General features: G+C 27.7%; 1 protein-coding gene across 11 annotated transcripts; it reads left to right on the forward strand.

The window, feature by feature from the left end:
* The first annotated feature begins 252 nt into the window (after positions 1-252).
* LOC123263436 (WD repeat-containing protein 7) lies at positions 253-18,479 on the forward strand. Of its 11 annotated transcripts, none has more exons than XM_044726189.1 (18): positions 253-382; positions 615-790; positions 878-1,110; positions 2,879-3,021; positions 4,723-4,913; positions 4,999-5,144; positions 6,770-6,796; positions 7,167-7,257; positions 8,587-9,210; positions 9,284-9,615; positions 10,612-10,817; positions 10,967-11,104; positions 11,250-11,318; positions 12,869-12,970; positions 13,345-13,554; positions 14,568-16,033; positions 16,110-16,307; positions 18,266-18,479. In XM_044726189.1, exons 2-18 carry the CDS (start codon positions 626-628, stop codon positions 18,449-18,451), a joined length of 4,527 nt encoding a protein of 1,508 aa, XP_044582124.1. In that variant the 5' UTR covers positions 253-382; positions 615-625; the 3' UTR covers positions 18,452-18,479. The 11 variants fall into 11 exon arrangements, with proteins under 11 accessions (XP_044582124.1, XP_044582125.1, XP_044582126.1 ...); XM_044726190.1 differs by having other exon boundaries at positions 7,170-7,257; XM_044726191.1 differs by having other exon boundaries at positions 2,879-3,000.
* The last annotated feature ends 4,428 nt before the right edge of the window (positions 18,480-22,907 follow it).

The raw sequence follows: 22,907 nt of genomic DNA on the forward strand, positions 1-22,907 counted from the left end.
ATGTCAAAAAAATTTATTGTTGCCTTTTTTTAAATATTTTTTTTTTAATAGTAATTTATTTGTTGTAAAAATCCAAAAAATTGACAATTGTCAGCTGACTTCAGCTTTATTAATTTTAAATAGTCAAAAATAGAACACATGCTTTATCGACGGAGAAAAATATTTACTTGAATTGTAAATAGATGGCAATAAAATGTCTATTAAGAATTGGTAAGATATATATATATATATATATATATATGTGATATATATATAATTTTTATATATTTGGCAGCAGACAAAATGTCTGTGGTAGTAGAATCGTAGTAGTACTTGACGTTTATATTTTGGCATATTTTGCCATTAATCTTTCATATTCAGTTGCTGTCAACCGAATAAACAGGTAATTTTTAGTACAATAATTACAATTAAAATAAATTAAAAAAATAATAACTAAAAAAATAAAATAAATTTAATTAAGTATTTATATGTACGCAGTGTAATAAAAATTAGACACTACTTGTCAGTCTGATTGGCATCAATGCCAACAATCAATGTTTTGTTTTTTTGATTAATTTATTTTATTTGTTGTAATTGTTATTATTAAAAGTAAGAATAATAATAATTTTCTTTAGGTTGACTCAACATGACGGAAGAAGGAAGCTTAGTGGTTCCAATAGTGCTTTGGGGTAAAGTGCCACCCACCCACTGCATATCATGCATGTACTTGTCTCGTGATCAGAAGACCTTGGTCACGGGATGCTACGATGGTCACGTTTGTTTATGGCAGGTTGATCCTGAAACACTCAAGGTAATTTTTTTTGACATTGTGGAATTTGCGTGTGTTTTAATTAACAATTGTCATTTAAATCTTTGGTATTTATTTATTATTTGACAGATGACACCCAGAAGTCTGATGGTCGGACACACAGGTGCGGTGATGTGTCTCAGTCGGGCCAGTGATGTTTTGGAGTTGGATTACATCGTCAGCTGCAGCGAAAACGGGGAAATGTGTACCTGGGATCTGGTTAATGGAAATTGCAGAGAAAATGTCAAAATTGCTTACATTCACACTCAGATGTTTGCTTATGTTTCTACAGGCAGTGATAAAGTTTCATTGTTTTGTTCTGGGTAATTTTTATAACATCATTTTCTTAATGAAAATTAAATTAGCTGACATTTAAAAAGTTTTAGAATTTAGTTTATGATAATAAAGTTAGCCAACGTTTTTAATTTTTTCATTTATTAAATTAGAACTAAAAAATATTTTCTAAAAATTGCGTTTATAGTTTTTCAAATTTTTTACAAATCAAAATTTTTCTTTATTTTTTTCTAACCATTTTTTAATTAAAAAAAATTCTAAAATTTTTTAGATGGCTAACTTAATTTTCATATTTATTTTTATTGAAAAAATTATTACAAACAAATAAAAAAAATTTTTATTTGTAAAAAAGTTGAAAAATTGTAAGTGCAATTTTTATAATATATTTTTTTGTTTTAATTTAATTAATTAATAAAAAGTTAAAAAATTAAAAACGTCGGTTAACTCTAGTATTATATATTTTACTTAAATTTTTCTAAATTCAAAATTTATAGAAAAATTATGACATTAAAGTTAGCAGTCACTTGATAATTTTTTAATTTTATTTAATAAATAAATTATTTTTTAAAAATTGCATTTATAATTTTTTAATATTTTTATACGTCAATATTTTTTTTTGTCATTTATTTGTTAAAAAAAATTATTAAATATCTGCTAAATTAATTATTATAGAAAAATTTTTAAAGTCTTTTAGTTTTTATAATTTATAATGTAGCGATAAAAATTGATGAATTATCGCTGTTACTTTCAGATTCATTGAGTTGCTTTAATGAAATTATTTATAGTCGATTTATGTACATATTTTCGTAACTTAAACTTATACTGTGCATATCAATTTTATTTTCTTCCACTTGAAATTATTTATATGCTTAATCTTCAGTCTATTTTTAAGCAAAGTACACAGAAAGAAAAATTTTTTGACTGCAGAATAAAATTCTTGGTTCAAGAAAATTTTCGGGTGCCTGAAGGAAGATCGAAGTAAAAATTTTTCTTGAAATTCTATTCTTGGTAGAAGTAATTTTTTCTTAATTAAAATTATCATAAATACTTGATACAATAAATTTTTATATTTGATCAAGATTTTAGATACTTTAGGAAAGCAGCGCTACCTACTTCAGTTGAGAAAAAAATTTTCTCACCTTGAGAAAATTTTTCTCTTGAATATTTGATACCCATTTTATATTATTTTAGCGTGCAATTATCCATATTGAATGAAAAAAAATGATGAAATATTATTTGATCTTCCCATTTGACATGTTAATCAATAAAAATATTAATGAAAATTTACTTCTATCTTTATATTTAATTTTTTGGAGCAAGAGAGAAATTTTCTCAAAACAAGAAAATTTATTTCTATCAAGAACTAAATTTTTTGGAGCAAGAGGCTGAATTTTCTCCAAACAACAAGATGTTCTTGACTTGAATAAATTTTTTTAGATTAAGATACGTATTTCTTAAAGCAAGAAAATTAATTTTGTTGGAATAAGTGAAATTTTTTGTCAAAAAAAATTTTTTCTTTCGCTCAAGAAAATAATTAGGAAGAAAAATATTTAAGGCTCAAATGATCCTTTTTTTTCTGTGTACTTAATTCTCAAGAATTTATTTATTTATTTATTAACATTAATTAAAAAAATTAATTAGAATTTAATTAATTAATTTAATTAATTGCAAAGTAAAAATTAGCTTTATAAAAATTTTCAGTTATTAATTTTAATACTAAATTAAAAATAAAAAAAAAATTAAAATCAAGTTACAAAAAATAAAATAAATAATTAATAATAATTAAAATTATTCCAGGTATTATCCAGAAGTGTTAGTAATGGACCCATTCAGTTTGGAAATATTATATACGTTAAGTTCACGTGTAAATCCAGACTGGATTAGCGCATTACAAGTACTGAGGCCGGCCAAACGGAAAGGTCGGTTCTTAGTACACACAAGTTAGTTACAATTCATCTCACCTACGCTTACCTCCCTTATTACTATTATTTTTTTATTATTATTGTAAATGTTATTACTAGTATTGATACTAATTAAAACAACTTCTAAAATTTTTATTTAATTTTTAAATTACAAATTAATCAAGTAAAAATAATTGCAAGAGCATATTTTACTGTAAAATATAATAATTAATAATTAATAACAAGTAATTAGTCTTCTTTAACGTCACTATAGATTTGAACTTTGAGCAGCAATATATTTTAAAATAATTGTGAGAAAAATATTACCGCCCGTGATTGATATACAAATTACTGTTGTATACTAACAAGATGAAGATTTTTTTAATAACAAAAATATTTTTTAGCTTCTGGGATAAAGAGTTGAATATGTTTAGCGGTTAACAATTCTTTAATTACAATTACAATGTTGCAGCATGTACTTGAAAAAGAAGGGCTGGTTCTAAATACCGGTAGAACACTTTTTTTGGAATCTTCAATCAGATTTAAATATCTGACCTTTGTGCCTTTCATTAATCATTTCAATTAATATTAAAAATCCTATCATTAATCATTAATCATTGATCATTAATCATTGATCATTAATCATTATCATAAATCATTATCAAAAATCATAAAAAACTTTCATAACAATTAATGAATTTTCTGCCTACATTTAAAAGAACTTCACAAAAAAAAATAATAGTTATCAATAGATAAATATGCACTCATAAAATTTTTTGTTTGTAATAAGTGATCATTTTTGTGTTTGTTATCTGTAGTTATTGTTTACCAAACGCTTACTTTTATTTAAATGCCAACGCTTGCTTCTAACAAATTAAGTAATATTTTTTAAAATTAAAAATTAAAGGCTGAACAAACTAAACATTTCACAATAATTAAATCTAAGGTTTTTATCGCTTGGTTATCAATTAATTTTATTTTTTATTTTTTTAAAAAATCCTCCACTTAATTAAAAAGCAACCATTTTATTTAATAATATTTTAAAACTAGCATGTTTTGCGTTTTATTTTAAAAATATAATTTTTTTTTTAAAACCGCATGAGAATGTTGAAAATTAATAATAATAAAGTTAGCCGACATTTTTGATTTTTTTGTTTTGCTTAATTTATTAAATTATAATTAAAAAATTGCACTTATACCTAGTTTTTGAAGTTTTTAACAAATGAAAAAAATTTTTTTTTATTTTTTTGTAATAATTTTTTAATAAAAAAAATCATAAAAATTTTTAGATGCCGGCTAACTTTATTTTCATTGAAAATTAAATTAGCCGACATCGGAAAATTTTTGTAATTTATATTATTGGACAATTATTAAAAAAAAAAAATTTCAAGTGTAGAAAATTTTAAAAACTATACGTGCAATTTTTTAAAAATATTTTTTTAGTTATAATTTAATTAATAAAAAAAGTCAAAAATTTTTTAACGTCGGCTAATTTTAGTATCATATGAGAATGCATTAATTGCATTGTGTAATCATGGGCAGAGAAATTCGATTTATTGAATAATTGATCTCGGTTTCGTTTAAAATTACGCTCGTTAGATTCATTTGTGTTTTAAAACTGATAATGTTATGAATAAATTAAAACTAAAGTCAATGAAACCATTCGCTTTAACTGTTCATAAATAAATAATTTAGATTGTAAGGATACAATTGCAATGGCTAATTTATTTATTTTTAAAGATGACGTGGTACTTGCTATCACGACAACGGGTACTGTCAAGGTGTGGTCGCTGTTTGGCAAGGAGCAACAAACCAAGGAACCGATTTATGAAAATGAGAGCAAACAGATTAAGTGTATGAATGCGCTTGCGATGACCTGCTGTGCTTACAATCATCGCACTGTTTTGCTCGTTAGTTCTGGTAGTTGGCAGGTAATTTTTCTGTTCTTAAAATTTTTTTTTATTTTATTATTATTAATATTATTATTCATTTTTAATATCAATTTATTTTTACTAGGTCTACGATGCTGCTGATTTTTCATTACTTTGTTCTGTAAATGCACCTCAAAAAGAGCGTTGGGTTGCTGGAGATTTTCTATCGACGGATCAAGTACTAATTTGGACTGATGAAGGTCATGGTTACATTTATAAATTACCATCAAAGTGTGTAATATTTTCAAATTTTCTCTTACATAGTTATATGATCAATTAGTCGTGTGAAAAAAATTATTCTTTTATTAAAATTAAACATCTCTCAGAATTATTTAAATTAAAGTATGGGGAGCAGTCAAAATTAATAAGAAATTAATTTTTTCTGGTATCTTAAATTTCTAAAAATTTGGAATCGATTTAATTAATAATTTAAAAAAAAATAAAATATTCTCAAAAAACCAATTATCTTAAAATTTATAATTATGTTTATTAATTTATCAGAGTTGATTTATTTTTTTTAATTAAAATAAAATTGTGTCAAACAATTAGGCCAGTGTTAATAACTGGGTCTTTTACCTTAGTTCATTTTTTTTATTTATATTTACGGATTAATTATTTACAAAATTTTATGTTTAAAATTCTTTATCGTAGTTTGAAAATCAAAAAAATATATTGGTGTATCAATTAATTTTTTATTTTTAATTATTCTATTTTTTATGCAAAAAATTGATTTTAATTTTTGATCAGAAGTAAAAATTGATGAATTTTTTAAAAATTCATAAAAAATTTTCAAATTATGAAACTTTTTTTTTTAATTCATTTCATTTTTTTTACACAAAAAAAATGATGGTAAATATTTACAAGTATGGTGAACCATTTTAATTTTCATTTTTTAAACGAAATTTTTATTTGATTTTATTGATATCTTTTTTTTTTGAAAAATACATAAAAAAATGAACGATTAAAAAAAAAAAGTTGATTATTACAATTTTAACAAATTTTCAAAAAAATTTATAGCTTTTAGAAAATTGTGATATTCAACTTTTTTTTTAAATTGTTCGTTTTTTATGTACTTAGAAAAAAAATATATCAAAAAAGATAAAATAGAAATTTTATCCAAAAACATGAAAGCCAAAATTTTTTCCAACTTTTGAAGGTAAAAAAAACTATCGAAGTCTTTCTTTTTTCCTTTCACGACATTTTTTATCATAAACGCGCCGTGAAAACAAGCAGAATAAAAAAAAATTGAAAATGTTTATTTTTCACCTAGTTATGGCCCAAAATGGGGTTGACCCCACTTGTAAATAATTATCGATTTTAAAACGAAAGTTGTTCTTATAAAATTTAACTAAAATTAAAATTTTTTTGAGTTATAATTTTTTTTTTTAATTCTATAAAAAAAATGACTTTTTTACAATATTTTTTTAAATTGTTTAAATTGAATATCTGATTAATTTAAAACATAATATAATTTAATACTATTAATTTAATAAAATAAATTTGATTAATATCAAAAAAATTAAAAATACTAAAAAGACATTCCAAATTTTTGAAAAAATTTTTCGCCATTCACATATTTTTTTTTCGCCATTGTCATAACCATTAATTCATGCGTATTTTAATAATTCAATAAAATTAACACAGAGTATTTAGGATGGGGAGAGAAAGCAGTGTAAAGAAAAACTAACGATGAAAAAGAAATCATATCGTCTTTCAATTCATTAATTATGTTATGTTAAGTCTCAACGGCTGATTTATTACATCTATTTATATTTTGTTTACGGTGATGTTTCTTTTCATATAATAACTCGATTACTTCTACCTACAAAATCTCCGGGGGACTTGGTCTATTGTAGCAAGCTGAAGGGCAAGGCTCTCAGCAGGTAACCCGTTATAACCATTTAAATAACTACCTATATAATTTTTCGCTAACTCTACCTCTTTAATCTTATCTCCATCTCACCTATATAATAGTAACTCTCCATATCTTTAATTTAACATAACTAACTATTGTCATTCCTTCATTACATTTTCACTTCATAAACCTTTTTTTATCACAATTGTATCAACTTTGTGGATGGTTTGGTTTTTATTCCTGTGTGTCCTACTTTGATGTCGTTCAGACGTTCTAATCTATTTGTGTTGGTGTGTTCAACTAGTCCAAGTAGCTTTTAACTAGTTGGAATTTCAATGAATAATAAATTTAAACTAAGCCTGCTTTATCATTTTTAATATTTTTTATTAATTATACAGCAGCGTTGCGGAGAATCATGACTTTCATACATCTTCAATCGAGAGCGATCAACCCTACAGTTTTTGTACTCTGTCTTATCCGGGCGAAAAGGTAAATTTTTTTAAAAATTGAGATAAATGCTCTAAATATTGACCAGTTTAGATCAAATTAACATAAATATAATATTTTTTTTAAGCCAACACTAATTTTTTGGCCAAAGTATTATTTCAATTATTAACATTTTTAAAAAAATAAATTATTGATAATTAATTAAATCAATTTGTTAAATCTATATTATTGAGAGAATAATAACAAGGAATTATTAAAAGAATTATTATTAAAACAATAATAACAAGAGAATAATAACAACATTGAGAAGGCACAAACAGAATTTGTCCCTTCTCAAGGTTTTATATCATTCCCAGCGATAGTTAATTTATAATGATAAATATTTATGCTGAATTCGAAAATGCTCTATCTCTAGCTACATAATCAAGAAATGACCTTGTATCTTGTGAACTATTGACATTTTTAAAGATATAAACTAACCCCGATATTACACTCATCGAGAGCTTTCATTTGAATACCCACATCAATTTTTCATATATTTTATATATATCATATATATGTATATATGAAAAATATATCAAAATGCATGTGGGTACTCAAATGAAAGGTCTCGATGAGTGTAATGTCGAGATGAGCTTGTAACTTTAAAAATGTCAATAGTTGAAAAGTACAGTACAATTTAACAAAAACTATTATTTAATTAAGCAAAATTTTATTTATTTATAATTCACAATTCTTGGCAGTCACATAGTGACTGCAGGTTGCTAGTAGTTATTTATTGATCATGAAGTATTTAATTTTATGACACTGAAATTAACAAACATTAGAAATTTTTTTATAATTTTATAGCAATGACATTATTATGAAAAAAATTTATTTAAAAAATTCCATATGTTAAAATTAAAAAAATCATTCAGGGAAATTTTTAAAAACATTTTTTATTATTGTAATTGATTTATTATAAAAATTAAAAAAATTGACATTTGTCAGCCAACCTCAGTATCATTTTAATTTTATATTTATAATTTTTAATTTAATGTTAGGAATTTTTTGTAACAAATAAACTACAGCAAAAAAAATGAGAAAATAAAGTTGACAGAAATTAAAAAATCAACAATGCAATTTTTCAGAACAAATTTATTTGTTGAATAAAATAAAAAATAGTCAAGTATAAATGTTGATAATTAAAATGTAATTTTCAACTATATTTAAAAATTGATAATTAAATACTGCCTATATAATTAAATTCCTAGATTTTTAAAAATCAAATTGTTATCCTGCCTGGTCAACATTTTGTTCCTTTACCCTATTTCTTTTTCTTTTTTTTTAATAGTAAACTTTTTAAATTAATAATTTCCTAAAAAATTTCAGCCTTTGTCATGTCCACCGACGATGAAATTAGTGACAGCAACGCGCCAAAACAAGCCAGTAAAATATTTAATTCGCGGAGACAGCGAAGGCGTGATAATGATTTGGACCGTACCAGAGATGACAACCCAGCAGATTGTCGACATCAACAAAAACGATTCAGTACCAATAATGCCGCCGTCAATAATCACCAGCTTATCAGCCGCCTGGGAGGCTATGAAACCACCACCAGTAGGAATCCTCGACCAAATGGACACCGGAGAGTCGATAAAACTGACAGCTTGTATATATTTACCCCAACAAAGTCGGCTGGTTGTTGGTCGCGAAGATGGTAGCATAATAATTGTCCCAGCTACGCAAACAGTAATGCTGCAATTGCTGCATGGAAATCACCAGCATTTCGACGACTGGCCACCTCATCAAGTTCTCATGGGACACTCTGGACGTGTTAATTGTCTCTTGTATCCTCACAGCCATTCTCCTCGATACGACCGTACGCATTTAGTTTCTGGGTCTGTTGACTTCGCGGTTTGCTTATGGGATCTTTATACTGGAAATATGATCCACCGATTCTGCGTCCACGCCGGTGAAATCACGCAATTGACAATTACTCCTGATAATGCTAGTGTAAGTGTAAATTAAATTTTTCTATCAATCAATCATTAGTTTAATTAATTAATCTTTTTTTTTTTTTTTACAGCCGCGAATACAAAAATGTATATGCAGCGTAGCTTCAGACCACAGCGTGACTCTTCTATCTTTGGCTGAAAGAAAGTGCGTGGTACTTGCCTCGCGTCATTTATTCCCAGTTACTACGATAAAGTGGCGACCATTGGACGACTTTATGATAGTCGGGTGCTCTGATGGTGCTGTTTATGTATGGCAAATGGAAACTGGACATCTCGATCGTGTTTTGCATGGAATTATTGCTGAGGAAGTTTTGTTTGCTTGTAGTGATAATACTATTATTACTGGCGATGCTACTGCTGGTGGAGAACTTGGTCTCGCTAATCCTGCTGTTCATTTCTTTAGGTAAATTTTTTTACTATAAGGTAATTATTATTATTATTACTATTATTAAGGTAATTATTATTATAATTATTTGAAGATTTAAGTTAATAAGTGTTTCAATATTGGGCTTGAATATTCTTTTATCATGAAAAATCGAAAAATTATTTTATTCAAGTTTATTTTTTTTTTCATTTCAAAAAAATTATAAAAAATAAATTTTTTATTGAAATTTTTGAAATATCAATTGTTAAAGTAGTATAATAATTTTGTAATTATTTACAAGTGGGGTCAACCCCATTTTGGGCCATAACTAGGTGAAAAATTAACATTTTAAAGATTTGTTTTATTCTGCTTGTTTTTACGGTGCATTTATGATAAAAAATGTCGTGGAAGAAAAAAATAAAGATTTCGATGACTTTATCATCTTTCGATGATTTTATATTTTTTTTTGAAAAGTACATAAAAAAAACGAACAATTTAAAAAAAAAAAAAAAAGTTAAATATCACAATTTTCTAAAAAATTTATAAATTTTTTTGAAAATTTGTAAAATTTGTTAATATTGTGATAATCAACTTTTTTTTTTTAATTGTTCATTTTTTTATGAATTAAAAAAAAAAATGTATCAATAAAATTAAATAGAAATTTCGTTCAAAAAAATGAAAGTTAAAATTGTTGACCCTAAATATTTACCAACATTTCTTTTTGATTCAGATTAATATTTTGCATAAAAAATAGAATAATTAAAAATAATAAATTAATTCATACGTCAACATATTTTTTTGACTTTCAAACTACGATAAAAAATTATAAATATAAAATTTTTTAAATAAATAATTCGTAAATCCACCATTCAAAAATAAAAAAAAAAATTGGTTTATAATAAAATTTTTATGGTGAAAAAAAGGTAGAGCAGGTAATTTTTATTACTTTAAGCTCAATTTATTTTTGCATTATATTTCTAACATAAAAAATTCAGCAAATTAAAACAATAATTAAAAACTACCTTATTAATTAAGGGGACTAAGACACCGTAACTTGTCAGCTATCCGACATGCAACTCAACGAGGATTGCACCAACTGCAACAGCTCCATGGTGGACATGGTGATCACCATGACAGTCAACTGAAAACTAAAGATTATCCACTAAATATCGAGGGATTCCGAGGGAACCCCAAGGACCCCGAAGGCCATATTTTGTTCTTCAACGTCGAAGCGCTTATAGGTAGTTAACTAATACTTTTACTTTGCACTATTATGCACTCAATTAATTACTTGCAAAACTGAATGATGAATGATTAATAATGATAATATAAATAATATAATTAACAACTCTAAAAACTGGTGTCGGCGAATTTGGCCCTGTTTAAACAGTACAATTATTGAGCGACGAGTATGGCTCGATGTCTCCTGGATCATTAGAGGCACAGGGCTTAATTTCAGCCTCCGAGTACCAAAAAGTTGCGGCCCTCACTCAATCCGCGAGTCCTGACGCTCATAAAAAAATAGCAGGTAAGCCTGCATGCACTCGTGGGGCCAAAAATTTTAAATCCAGTCAAACTTTATACTCAAAATTAATAATTATCTAAGTGTCCTTACTTTATTAGGGCACCAGTAATATAATTGATGTAATTGTCTTCCTTGTATATTATTTTAGATTTTTTCGGCCGTGTCAAGGACAAGGCCGGTGACGTCGAAAAACTTTTAAAGGAAAAAGATCGCCATGGTATCGATTTATGTCGTTGATATTTAATTTTTTTTTTTTGTTATAGACACCCTTTTGTGTTTTAATTACTAGGATTATATCGCACTAAACTTTTTATTGTTCGTACCATAAAGCAAACTAAATTGAGGATAAATTATTTTTTTTTTTTAAGTGAAACTTCTTTATTGACGTATGAGAAATTTTATAGCAATGTAAAAAAAAATTGTCACAATTTTCGGTTACGCGCCATGTTTTTTTTTTCTTTTTTTTTTTTATCAAAGTTTAGTATAACGACGTAAATATTATTAATTCTAAAAACAATTAAATAATAATTTAAAAATAAAATAAAACATAATTTGAAAATAAAAATATGTATACGTACATCTTTTTTAATTATTCGTTTCTAATGATTTATTTATTCATTTTGAAGTCTATAAAATCATTGCATATCTACAAGATTAATTGTCATCATATAATTGTATTACTTTGAATAGATAATTCCAATTATTTACTCATAACTTGTGTAATTGATTAAGTTATTAAATATCTGCTTTGAATTATTTCTACTAAGTTATGACATGAATATGAATATTAAAGTTCGTTATATAATTTTTGTAAGCTGATTAACTAATTTTTAGATTAAATAATGGCATAGTCTAAATAATATGACAATAATGGTAATAATGATGCGATCATAAATCCAATAATTATAATAACAGCAATGATAAAATGAATTATTCATATTATTTGTATGCATGTCTATAATACTAAAATAGCTTTTCTATTTTATTTATTTATTTATTTATTTATTTAAAGAATAATGAACTCAACAGCTTTAAGCCAATTATAGAGTTCTATTACAATTATTGTACATATTACATAGAAGCTAGTATATATTATATTACAAATACATTCAATATAGTACATTTGGCGGCCAATATTGCAAGCAATATAAAATATTAACTTTTAACAATCATCATCTTAATATATAGAATTTACAATGACATCAACAAGAGTTCTTATGTTCCTGATCTGAGTCAGGTCTATTTCATTATTGTATTAATAAAATATGTTCCCAGCGAACATCAGTTTGTATACTGGTGCAGACATTGCAAAATCTAGCTAAATCTAGCAAAAAAAAAAAAAAAAATATTACTTTTAGACAAATTATTAATTTTAATTCATTTTGATGAATTTTATTGAATTTTAATTTAATACGGAAAAAATTTTTTTCTTAAGCTTTATTGACCCAATTTCTGTGAAGTTGTAAATAGTAAAAAAATGATTTGTCTTAAAGAAGTTTCACTTTTTATTTGTGTACTCTGGTACACACACATATTTTTTTTTTTTTTTTTTTTTATTAAAGTACTTAATTATTTTTTGCTTTATGATCTGTATTTAATATTTTTCTAGTTACCAAGCTTGATTCACTTTGGATAAAATAAAAATTATTTAATAAGTTTTTTTTTTTTTTAATATGCACTTGCTTGATTTTTCAGTTTGTCTATTTGAAATAATATTATTTAAATAAATATATTTAATTATCATAATAATAATATATTTTTTATCAGGAATTTTGGCTAAAATGAAGGAAGGAGCCGAGAATGTACACACTAAATTACAAGCTAAGGCTGAGAGTGTTGGCCTCAAGCCGTTAAATCTTGACGGCAAAGGTCAGCAAACTATTAAATTAGTTGTCAAGAATTATTTAGTGATATTAATATTAATATTTGTTCATATAATAATAATTTAGTTACGCATGGAGTCTTTTATTTGTTACTACAATTAATTATTTTTTATCTAAACCATTTGTCTGCTTTTTTTTACTACACAAATTTAATTACAGCCATCAACGCAGTAGACATCGTTGACTTAAAACACTGATTTTTTTTTTTTTTTTTTTTTTAAGCACTTCTCCGTCACCAAATATTCCATCATACTCGTTAGCAGGCGCTGTAGAATTTTTGTTTTAATAATTGTGATTTTATTACTTTTTATGACAATATAATTGTTATTTATTGTAAATAATAAAGATGTAATTATTTAGGAGAAGGATGGAACAATGGGGACTCGAGAAATACCTTAAAACGGAATGGCAATTTCAATGAGCCTAATGCGACGATGGAAATAGCGCAATTACTACTGAGTCTTCTTCATGCCTGGGGAATGGATCCAGATCTGGATCGAGTTTGTGAAAGTAAATTAGGATTATTACGACCTATGGTACCTGTTTCTTTTGGTGTTATATGTAAATCAAGTAAGTATTTTTTTTTTTTTAATTAAACTGGTTGACATAATTTTTGAATTTCAGTTTTTAATAATGACAGAGAAATTTTTTTAGAAGTTTATTGCAATGAAATTATTATGAAAAAATTTAATAAGAAAAATTTCATAAGTGAAAATTAAAAAAAATAATTAGTGGAAATTTTTAGAAGCATTTTATTTATTTTAATTGATTTGTTATAAAAATTAAGAAAATTGATAGCTATCAGCTAGCTTTAGTATCATTTTTTAATATCAAATTTTGTTTTCTTTCACGTAACTAATGAAGAAAAAAATAGATTTTGAAACAAAGTTTGCTTGTGTGGATTCGAAAGCAAAATTTTAAATTTAATAGAACATTTCTTTTTTTTTTTTTTTTCTTAATAATATTAAAAACTACTAGGCTGGCAATGGCCTGGTCGCCTCGGTGCTCGCTTTTCGAAAGAGTGGGACCCGGGTTCGATCCCAGCACGCACCAATATTTTTCAGTGATTATAATTAAAAATATGTGCGTTACGTTACGTTGCCAGCCTCTGGAAGTGACAGAGATAGCCGGGTGGCACACGTCTGACTTGGGCGATCACACATTTAAGCAACAACTTGAATGGGTGACCACTTTAGTCAGCGTTGGCTAGCACGAGGGATCTCTGCACACTAGGAGAGGGGCCTAATGTTCCAGTGGTCGATAAAGAAGAGTTTCTTATCAATCACTGTAGACTTATCCCAGCTCCGACTGTACTATCCCTGATAGCCAGCGCTTTCTCAAAAAAGATTTGTCATATTTAGTTAAATAATTTGATTCATGAATAGAAAATACTTGAATATAAATATTTTTACGAAAAAATACTTGAAATTAAGGTCTAATTAAGGGCTAAAATTTGTAAAAACTGCAGCAATACTAAAAAAATCAGGTACAAAAATTTTGCAGCTACTGTGTTTTTAAAATTAGACAGCCAAATTATTTATTCTATAAATTAACAAAATAAAAAAAAAATGAATTATCTCCAGGCTACATGACTTTGCTATTACCAACATGGCACCAACAACTAGACCTAAAAATCGAGCCTACACAATTAGAACAACGTCTACCAATCGAATTAGTCCGCCAAGACCGCCTAACAAAAGCATTTACCGCCCGCGCGCACTGGGAACTATCAACCACACTAACATCAAACCACCTCCTAACAGTAGTCGCCTTAGCGAACACCCTGATGTCTATGAACAACGCGACATTCGTACCAGAACAGGAGCGAAACCGCAAAATGCACCGTCCAGGGAACCGCGCGGGAGTTAACTGGAACAAAGCCGAGGAAGAAAACGAAGAAATGTACACAGTCCAACAGGCCCAAATAAAACAAGGCTGGTCCCTATTAGCAACCCTTCACTGCGTCCTTTTACCCGACAAAGTAGCAGCCCTAGGAGGAGTCAAGACCTTCAAGCGTCCTTTGGTAGAAATGATGGCCTGTCGGTGGCAGGACCAGTGCCTGGAACTCCGAGAAGCTGCCCAGGCGCTTCTTCTAGCCGAGCTGGGCAGATTGGGTCCCAAAGGGAGAAAATCTCTGGTGGATTACTGGGCACAGTATCTTCCCAAGGACCCTCCCAAAGAATCTGCTCCCCAGCAGCAGAACCACAGTAACAGTCCTTCATCTTCCAGTCCCGTGCCTAACTCCGACAGCAAAAAGAGCGACTCCGAGTCTAATCACGAGGGCAATCACGCAGATGAAATTTGCAACTCGCGTAGACCGAATGAAGCCGAGATCAGGACCAAGGAGCACACTGCGATAGTATTATTAGGAGTAATTGGCGCTGAGTTTGGTCAGAATGTCTCGACGACGGGGAACCAACGTCGTGATGGTGAAAGAAGAAAGAGTTCTGTTGTTGAAGGCTTTGGAATTGGAAATAACAATTTAGCGAGATTGACCAGCATGTCGTTGATGCGTTTGCTGTTGGATCCTCGTCAGTTTAACCAGCAAACTCACTCGTCCCTTCGTCGAGCTGCTATTGATTTAATCGGCCGTGGGTTCACTGTTTGGGAACCTTATCTTGATATCTCCAAGGTGCTTCTAGGTCTGCTGGAGATGTGCTGCGATGCTGATAAATTGGTGCCCAGTATGACCTACGGACTGCCTTTGACTCCTCAAGCTGACACTTGTCGCACAGCGAGGCATGCTTTGACTCTTATTGCCACTGCTCGGCCTGCTGCATTCATCACGACGATGGCTCGAGAAGTCGCGAGGTTCAATGCGATCCAACAGAATTCCCAGACGCTTAATGTCAATGTTAATTCTAATATCCTGGCTAGGGCCAAGCCGGAGATTCTGAGGATTGTTGAGCAGCTGATTGATAAAATGCAGAGCGAGATGAGCGACTTGTTGGTTGAAGTGATGGATATTATTCTGCACTGTCTTGACCCAGGTCACTTGAAGACCAAACCACTTAACGAAGTTTTCCCGGCTGTTTGCAGATTTAATCAGGTATTGATTTTTTTATTCAGAGGCTATTAATATTGTTTTGAAGGATCGTTTTTATTGGTGTCTATATTGATTACAGGTCAGTCACTGCTCAGCTTCACGTCGAATAGCGGTCGGCGGTCGCGTAGGTCAATTAGCGCTCTATGAATTAAGGGGTACCGTTAAATGTCAAACGGTGTCTGCTCATCAAGCTTCTGTCACGGCGTTGGCGTTCTCACCCGAGGGAAAATTTTTAGTCAGTTATTCTTGCACGGAAAATAAATTATGCTTCTGGCAGGTAATTATCATATTCATTTTTTATTTTATTTTATTCTATTAAGCTATGATTGCTCTGAAGGAGAGGTAATTTTTGTTAATTTGTTTTAACTGGGGTGTAAGGTACTCTAGGTAAGTTTTGATGCATTAGTGTTAGGTATCAATCAAGTGGTATTGATCACGTTAAAGATTGATTGATATAGGAAATATTGATTCTTACTTTTTTTTGTACTCAGGTGGACAATAAAAATTATTTGTTCGTTCTGTACTTGACTTTAGATGTACTGGAGAATATTTGCATGTTATAAATTCTACAAATCATACAAATTTATTCAGAAAAAAAAATAATCAAGTAAATAATTTTGAAGAACTTTATTTTTTTAATTTGAGTTGAAAAAATCTTAAACATAGAAATTTTTCTTGGTTCAAGTTAATTTTTTTTTTTCAGTGTACATAAGTATATATGTATTTGATAATTTTTCTATAATTACACAATTTTCCTGAATGAAAAAATTTTTACAAGTCAAAAAAAAATCTGTTGAATAAATTTCCATGGAAAAAAAATTTTTTCTTTAATTTGATAAAAGAACATATTTTTTATTAGTTGTATTGTTATATAGTAAATTTAGTATGTAAATATTTTGCATGCAAATATAATTGTATTACATTAAAATTTTTTACAATATTAGATTTCATAGAAATATATCACTATATAAATCTATTTCAGAGATTTGTATGTTGGTAGACTTTATAACATGCAAATATTTTTTTTCTAAGTCTGAAATCAAGTAAGGAACGAAGAATACATGATGATGATTGTTATATAAAATGTGTCATAAATTTAAAGTGATTGTAAAATATTTGTTAATGGAAAAATGAATTTTTCATTTAAAAAAAAAAATTATTAATTGATCGTTAAAACAAATATTAAGTGAAAATAATTTTTTTTTTTTTACATTAAATTAAATATTTTATATTAAATAGAATATATTTATTATTTATAATTATCAATAATTAATTATTTTAGAAAATATAAAATAAAACTATATTTTAAAAATTTTTAATCTCATAACTTTTAGTTGTTGAAAAAAAATCAACCAGTAATCTATATTATAAGAGAATAAGAAAAATTTTGTCTCCAGGATAGTCATATGATAAAATCGTTTTTTTTTTTTTAGCGAAATTTAGCGTCATTGCAAAGATCTTGACTTGAATTAGTGCCTTTTGAAGGTTTCATATCATTCTCACCGATAGTCAATTTATTATGATAAGTATTTAGGCTGCATTCGAAAATGCTCTATTTCTAGATACATAATTAAGACATGACCTTTTATCTTGTGAAATATTGACATTTTTGAAGATATAAGCTCACTCCGATATTACACTCGTCGAGACCTTTCATTTGAGTACCCACATCAATTTTTCATATATTTATATATATTATATATATGTATATATGAAAAATATATCAAAATGCATGTGGGTATTCAAATGAAAGCTCTTGATGAGTGTAACATCGGAATGAGCTTATATCTTTAAAAACGTCAATAGTTAAGAAAGTACAATGCAATTTAACATAATTAAGAAATTACCTTTTATCTTGTGAAATATAGACATTTTCAAAGATATAAGCTCTCCCCGACATTACACTCATCGAAACCTTTCATTTGAGTACCCACATCAATTTTTCATATATTTATATATATTATATATATGTATATATGAAAAATATATCAAAAATGCATGTGGGTACTTAAATGAAAGCTCTTGATGAGTGTAACATCGGGATGAGCTTATATATTTAAAAACGTCAATATTTAAAAAAGTACAGTGCAATTTAACTAAAATCATTATTTAATAAAGCAAAATTTCATTTATTTATAGTTCACAGTCACGGCAGTCACATAGTGACTGCAAGATTGCTAGTTTTATTTCATCCAGCAATCATCAATATTTATTTTGAATTATTATATTTTACAGCAAACAAGTAGCGGAATGTTCGGATTAGGTAATTCTCAAACCCGCTGCGTCAAATCATACAGTACAGCACCAATGAATGATGTCATGAGATTAAATCCAATGCGGCTGGCCCGTTTGATTTGGATTAACAACCGTACTGTTACATTGATGCTCGCGGATGGTTCAGAAACACGCTTTAATGTTTAAAAAAAAATATATAAATATAAATATAAATCTAGATACAATAAAAAAATAATAGAAGAATTTAAAATTCACAGAGAAGCATTGAAGGTAGTTTAATAATTTCCATAATGTATTTTATTTTTTAATTAATTTATATACTATTTAATTTTTGTTTTATCCTCACCCACAATAGGACAATCGTAGATAGTCAAATTGCAAGCGCTATTTATAGTTTATGTTGAAGAAATCTGAATAAATTTAAATATTAATGCCAAATACTTTGCGCACGATATCGCTGATATTTTAATAATTATAATTAATAATAATAATAATAAAGAGAAAAAAAGTAACAGATTTTATTGAGTTAGCGAATGAATATTTCTATATGAGTGGATTCAGTGTGAATTAATATACATACCGCACTGTGAATGATAATTAAATTATTAATAGTAGCTAAAAATATATGTGACTTGGGATCATAATTAACAGATACGAAGATGCTTTTCTGTAATAATATATCTTTGCAGACGACGTTTATTTATGAAAAATGCATGGTTAATTTCATTACTTTTCCATCTTAATCAGTAAATGATCTCTCGTCGTCTTTCTCATGTTAAATATTTTGAATAAAAATCCGCCATTTATTAACGAGTCATGTGATTATTAATAAATATTGTTATCTGAAAAGGAATCCAATGATTAATAATGTAAATTTAATTTAATTAACTGTAATGAGTAAGTGAGTAAGTGAATGACTGGAGACTTTGAGTGCTAATTAATGTGATTGAATCTATAGTCAAATTGAGCGCGGGTTCCATTTATTAATTGTTTGATAATAATTTAATAATAATTGGTATAAAACACGCTTCACTGTAAAATATTTAATTAAATAATAAATAATTTAATTGTTATATACAAATATCGCGTTACTAATGCCAGAAGGGCGCATCTCAACATCTACGCCTTTCTGGCTCTGCAGAGCCAAAAGGGCGTATAAAAAAATTTTTTTTCACTCCAACTAATCTAAAAATGTTTATAACATTTAGATTTGTAAGAAAAGTGAATAAAAAATTTTTTTTTGTATGCGCCCTTTTGGCTCTAAGACAAAAAAATTCTAAAGCCATAAGGGCGTATCATTTTTTTTTAATCATATTTAATTATTAGCCTTAAAAAAAAAAAAAAAAAAAAGTTATAACACTGGTAAAAGAAACAAAAATATCAATTTAGCTAGGCACGACTCCGATGCCGTCTCCATTATCATTATCTTCTGCTTCTGAAAGTAAAAAATAATAGATATGGGACATTCCATGCCAAATTGACCACTTTTGAACCTGACCCTTTTCGATTTTTCTAAAATTTTGGTATCTTTCTCTACCCTATAAAAAACAATTTTCAAAATTTTTTCAAATTTTTTTACCCAACCAAAAAAAAGTTACGAGTTATTTAAAAAAGACAGCTTTTTTTTTTTGTTAAATAACCATAACTTTTTTGAAAATTCACTTATTGGGATGATTTTTTTTTTTTGAAATTTTTGTCTTTAAATGTACTTTTTAGAAAAAAAATCAAAATAATAATTCGCATTCATATTGAACGTTTTTTGTTTTTTAATTTTGGAAAAAAACGAAAATTTCGGGATGATTGACATTTTTTTTCATTTTTCGATTTTCGATTTTTCTCCAAACAGAATTTTACTGTTATTTTTGTTTTTTTTTTAATTTAAATTCATATTTTTTTGAATAAAATGAGTTGAAAAGTTATTATTTTTACCGGTTATAACTTTTTTTTTTTTTAAGGCTAATAATTAATTATGATTAACAAAAATTATACGCCCTTTTGGCTTTAAAATTTTTTTGTCTTAGAGCCAAAATGGCGTGTACAAAAATTTTCTGCCCCCCAGGCGGAAAGTGGCAACTTTCGGCCCGCTGCGCTAAACGAAATTGCCGCTTTCCGCCTCTGTCGGACAGAAAAATAGTATACAAACCTATGGCAGGAAAATAATAAATATCTCAGACCACATATATGTCGACCTCGGCTTCGCCTCGGGCAACATATATGTGTTCTGAGACATTTCTCATTTTCTTGTCACAGGTGTGTAATATACTATTTTTATTCACTTTTCTTACAGATCTGAATTTTTTTTATACGCCCTTTTGGCTCTGCAGAGCCAGAAGGGCGTAGATGTTGAGATGCGCCCTTCTGGCATTAGTAACGCGATATGTAAACTTTTAATGAGTGGTGGTTCATCTTGATAAATATATATATATAATAATATAAATAAAAATTTCAATATTTAAAGAAAGTAATCAATCATGTTAATTATTATAAATTATGATATTGAATGAAGTAGAGTAATTGAAAAAAATTTAAAGATTTAAATATTTAATTGTATAAGAATTATTGTATGTAACGTTGATTGAATATAATTACATTTAAAGTACTGGTATATTTTTATTTAATTTTTTATGGGTAATTATTGGTGTGTATAATTATAATTAGGGGGATATTTATTTAAATTGAAATGCAAAGAGGGTTGACAGGAAAAGTTTTAAATAAATGTTTACACGCGCGTAATCTGTTGATTTTTTTGATCGGGAAAATAAAATTATTATAATCTAGTGAATTTTCACGGTTTTAAATTTATTAAGTAGTTTGAATTGTAGGCAGTAAGTGATGTATCATGTATTAAATGATTTTATGTACAAGGGTTTCTCTCCCCTTGACTTTATTTATATCCATTATAGCGTATTAGCGGTGAGAGGGAATCGCGTATTTGAATCACACGTGAATTATATATGAGTGACGGTAATTCATTCATATGGGTAGACGAAAATCAAAGGGCGGGAATTTTATTAAAATTATTTTGGGAGATTTTAAATTTATTCTTCTTTTAATTTTGTTTTTTTTTCTTTTGTTATTTGGAAGAATAATAATAGAATTTTATTTGCATGACTAGTGTTTTTTTACAAAACTTTTACATAATTATATAATATATTAAATACTTCCCCAGGAATACTGATGGAGCTTTAATTAGAGTGGAACTGGGCCGGGCCCCCCTTGCTCTCCAGGTAATTAAATCAACCTGGCAGTGGATCATTAGAATGCTGGAGATGGACAATAAGCCGTGTTCTCGGTTTAATAAATATCGTCGCCCCCGAACTTACTCCAAGCCTAGAAACCCTCGACGTGGAATGTTGGAAAGCGTTTAAAACTTATTTCTTGGAAAAATATAAAAAATACCTGCTCGAACAAGATCTCAGAAAACTAGCCAACAACAACTACCTTCAGCTACAAATCAAGAGACCAATAGATGGATCTAGAGCTCCGTTCTTGAATAAAAGAGTACATTTCCAAGCCCTAAAGGTATTTCTTCAAGCTCGCCTAGCCAATAAATTTTACCACCATTTTACTGTCGACCAAGTATGCTACAAAAAAAAAAGGCCATTCGGCAGCCGAAATGGAAGTAGATTTCATGGTGAATAATAAAAATACTACTAGGGTTGCATACGAAAAAAAAAATAAATTTCTGTTTGATTAAACAACAAAGACGTCAAAACGAATGCAAAAGTAAAATTTCATTAAATCTATCTGAGAAAGCAGGTGATTTTTGGCCTAGACTGATAATGAGGTACACAAATTAAAGCTTATTTAATAAGCTTTCAGATGCCATTTATAGAATTTTGATAAGATATCGCGTTCAATTGTAATTGCACGAAAATACGGTGAAAGTGAAAATTTTTGCGATTTTTGAAAATTTTTGAATTGCTATTATTCCTAAACTATTTAATTTGGAGAAATAAATAAGTACACAAATTGCAGCTTATTAAATAAGCTTTCAAATGCAATTTACAGAAATCTGATAGGATGTCGCGTTCCATTGTTATTGCACGGAAATAAGGTAAAAGTGAAAATTTTTTGCGATTTTTGAAAATTTTTGAATTGCTCTCATTTCTAAACTAATCGACAGATTTGGCTCATCTTAGAACTTAACCTCGGAAATCGTCCTAAGAATAAGTATGTTACGTTTTATTGAGATCCGTATAGAATTACGGAAGTTAGAGAAGAGACAATGCCGATTATATCGTATATATATATATATATATATATATATTAGGGTGGCGCAAAAAAACCGACTATTTTTTTTTTTTTAGTCTCGAGTGAAAAAATGTTAGTTTTTGATGTTTTAAGAGCTCTCTCCAGAGGACAGCTTAAAAAAAAATTTTTAAGATGTCGCTCCAAATTTTTTTAAATTTCAAAAATCGTCAAAAATAGAATTTTTTTTTTTTTTCTCGTTACGGGATAATTTTATAGACTAAAAACAAGTTTCTGAAAATTTCAGTTCAAAATTTGAATTTTGAAAAGTCGCTCATAATTTTTTCAATTTATTAGTGCATTAGTTTAGATTTTTCGAGCGACCTTTACTATTCAAATTAAAATTCCATGCATTTTTTTTTATTTAGTACAATAATCGATAAAAATACAT

The sequence above is a fragment of the Cotesia glomerata genome, linkage group LG4 (assembly GCF_020080835.1).
Source record: "Cotesia glomerata isolate CgM1 linkage group LG4, MPM_Cglom_v2.3, whole genome shotgun sequence".
Classification (NCBI taxonomy): Eukaryota; Metazoa; Arthropoda; class Insecta; order Hymenoptera; family Braconidae; genus Cotesia; species Cotesia glomerata.

Excerpts from the sequence above, each read along its gene's own strand:
- LOC123263436 (XM_044726189.1), top strand. The coding sequence starts at position 626 with ATGACGGAAGAAGGAAGCTTAGTGGTTCCAATAGTGCTTTGGGGTAAA. Across the intron at positions 9,616-10,611 it reads CCTGCTGTTCATTTCTTTAG|GGGACTAAGACACCGTAACT; the intron begins GTAAATTTTTTT and ends TTATTAATTAAG. Across the intron at positions 13,555-14,567 it reads TGGTGTTATATGTAAATCAA|GCTACATGACTTTGCTATTA; the intron begins GTAAGTATTTTT and ends AATTATCTCCAG.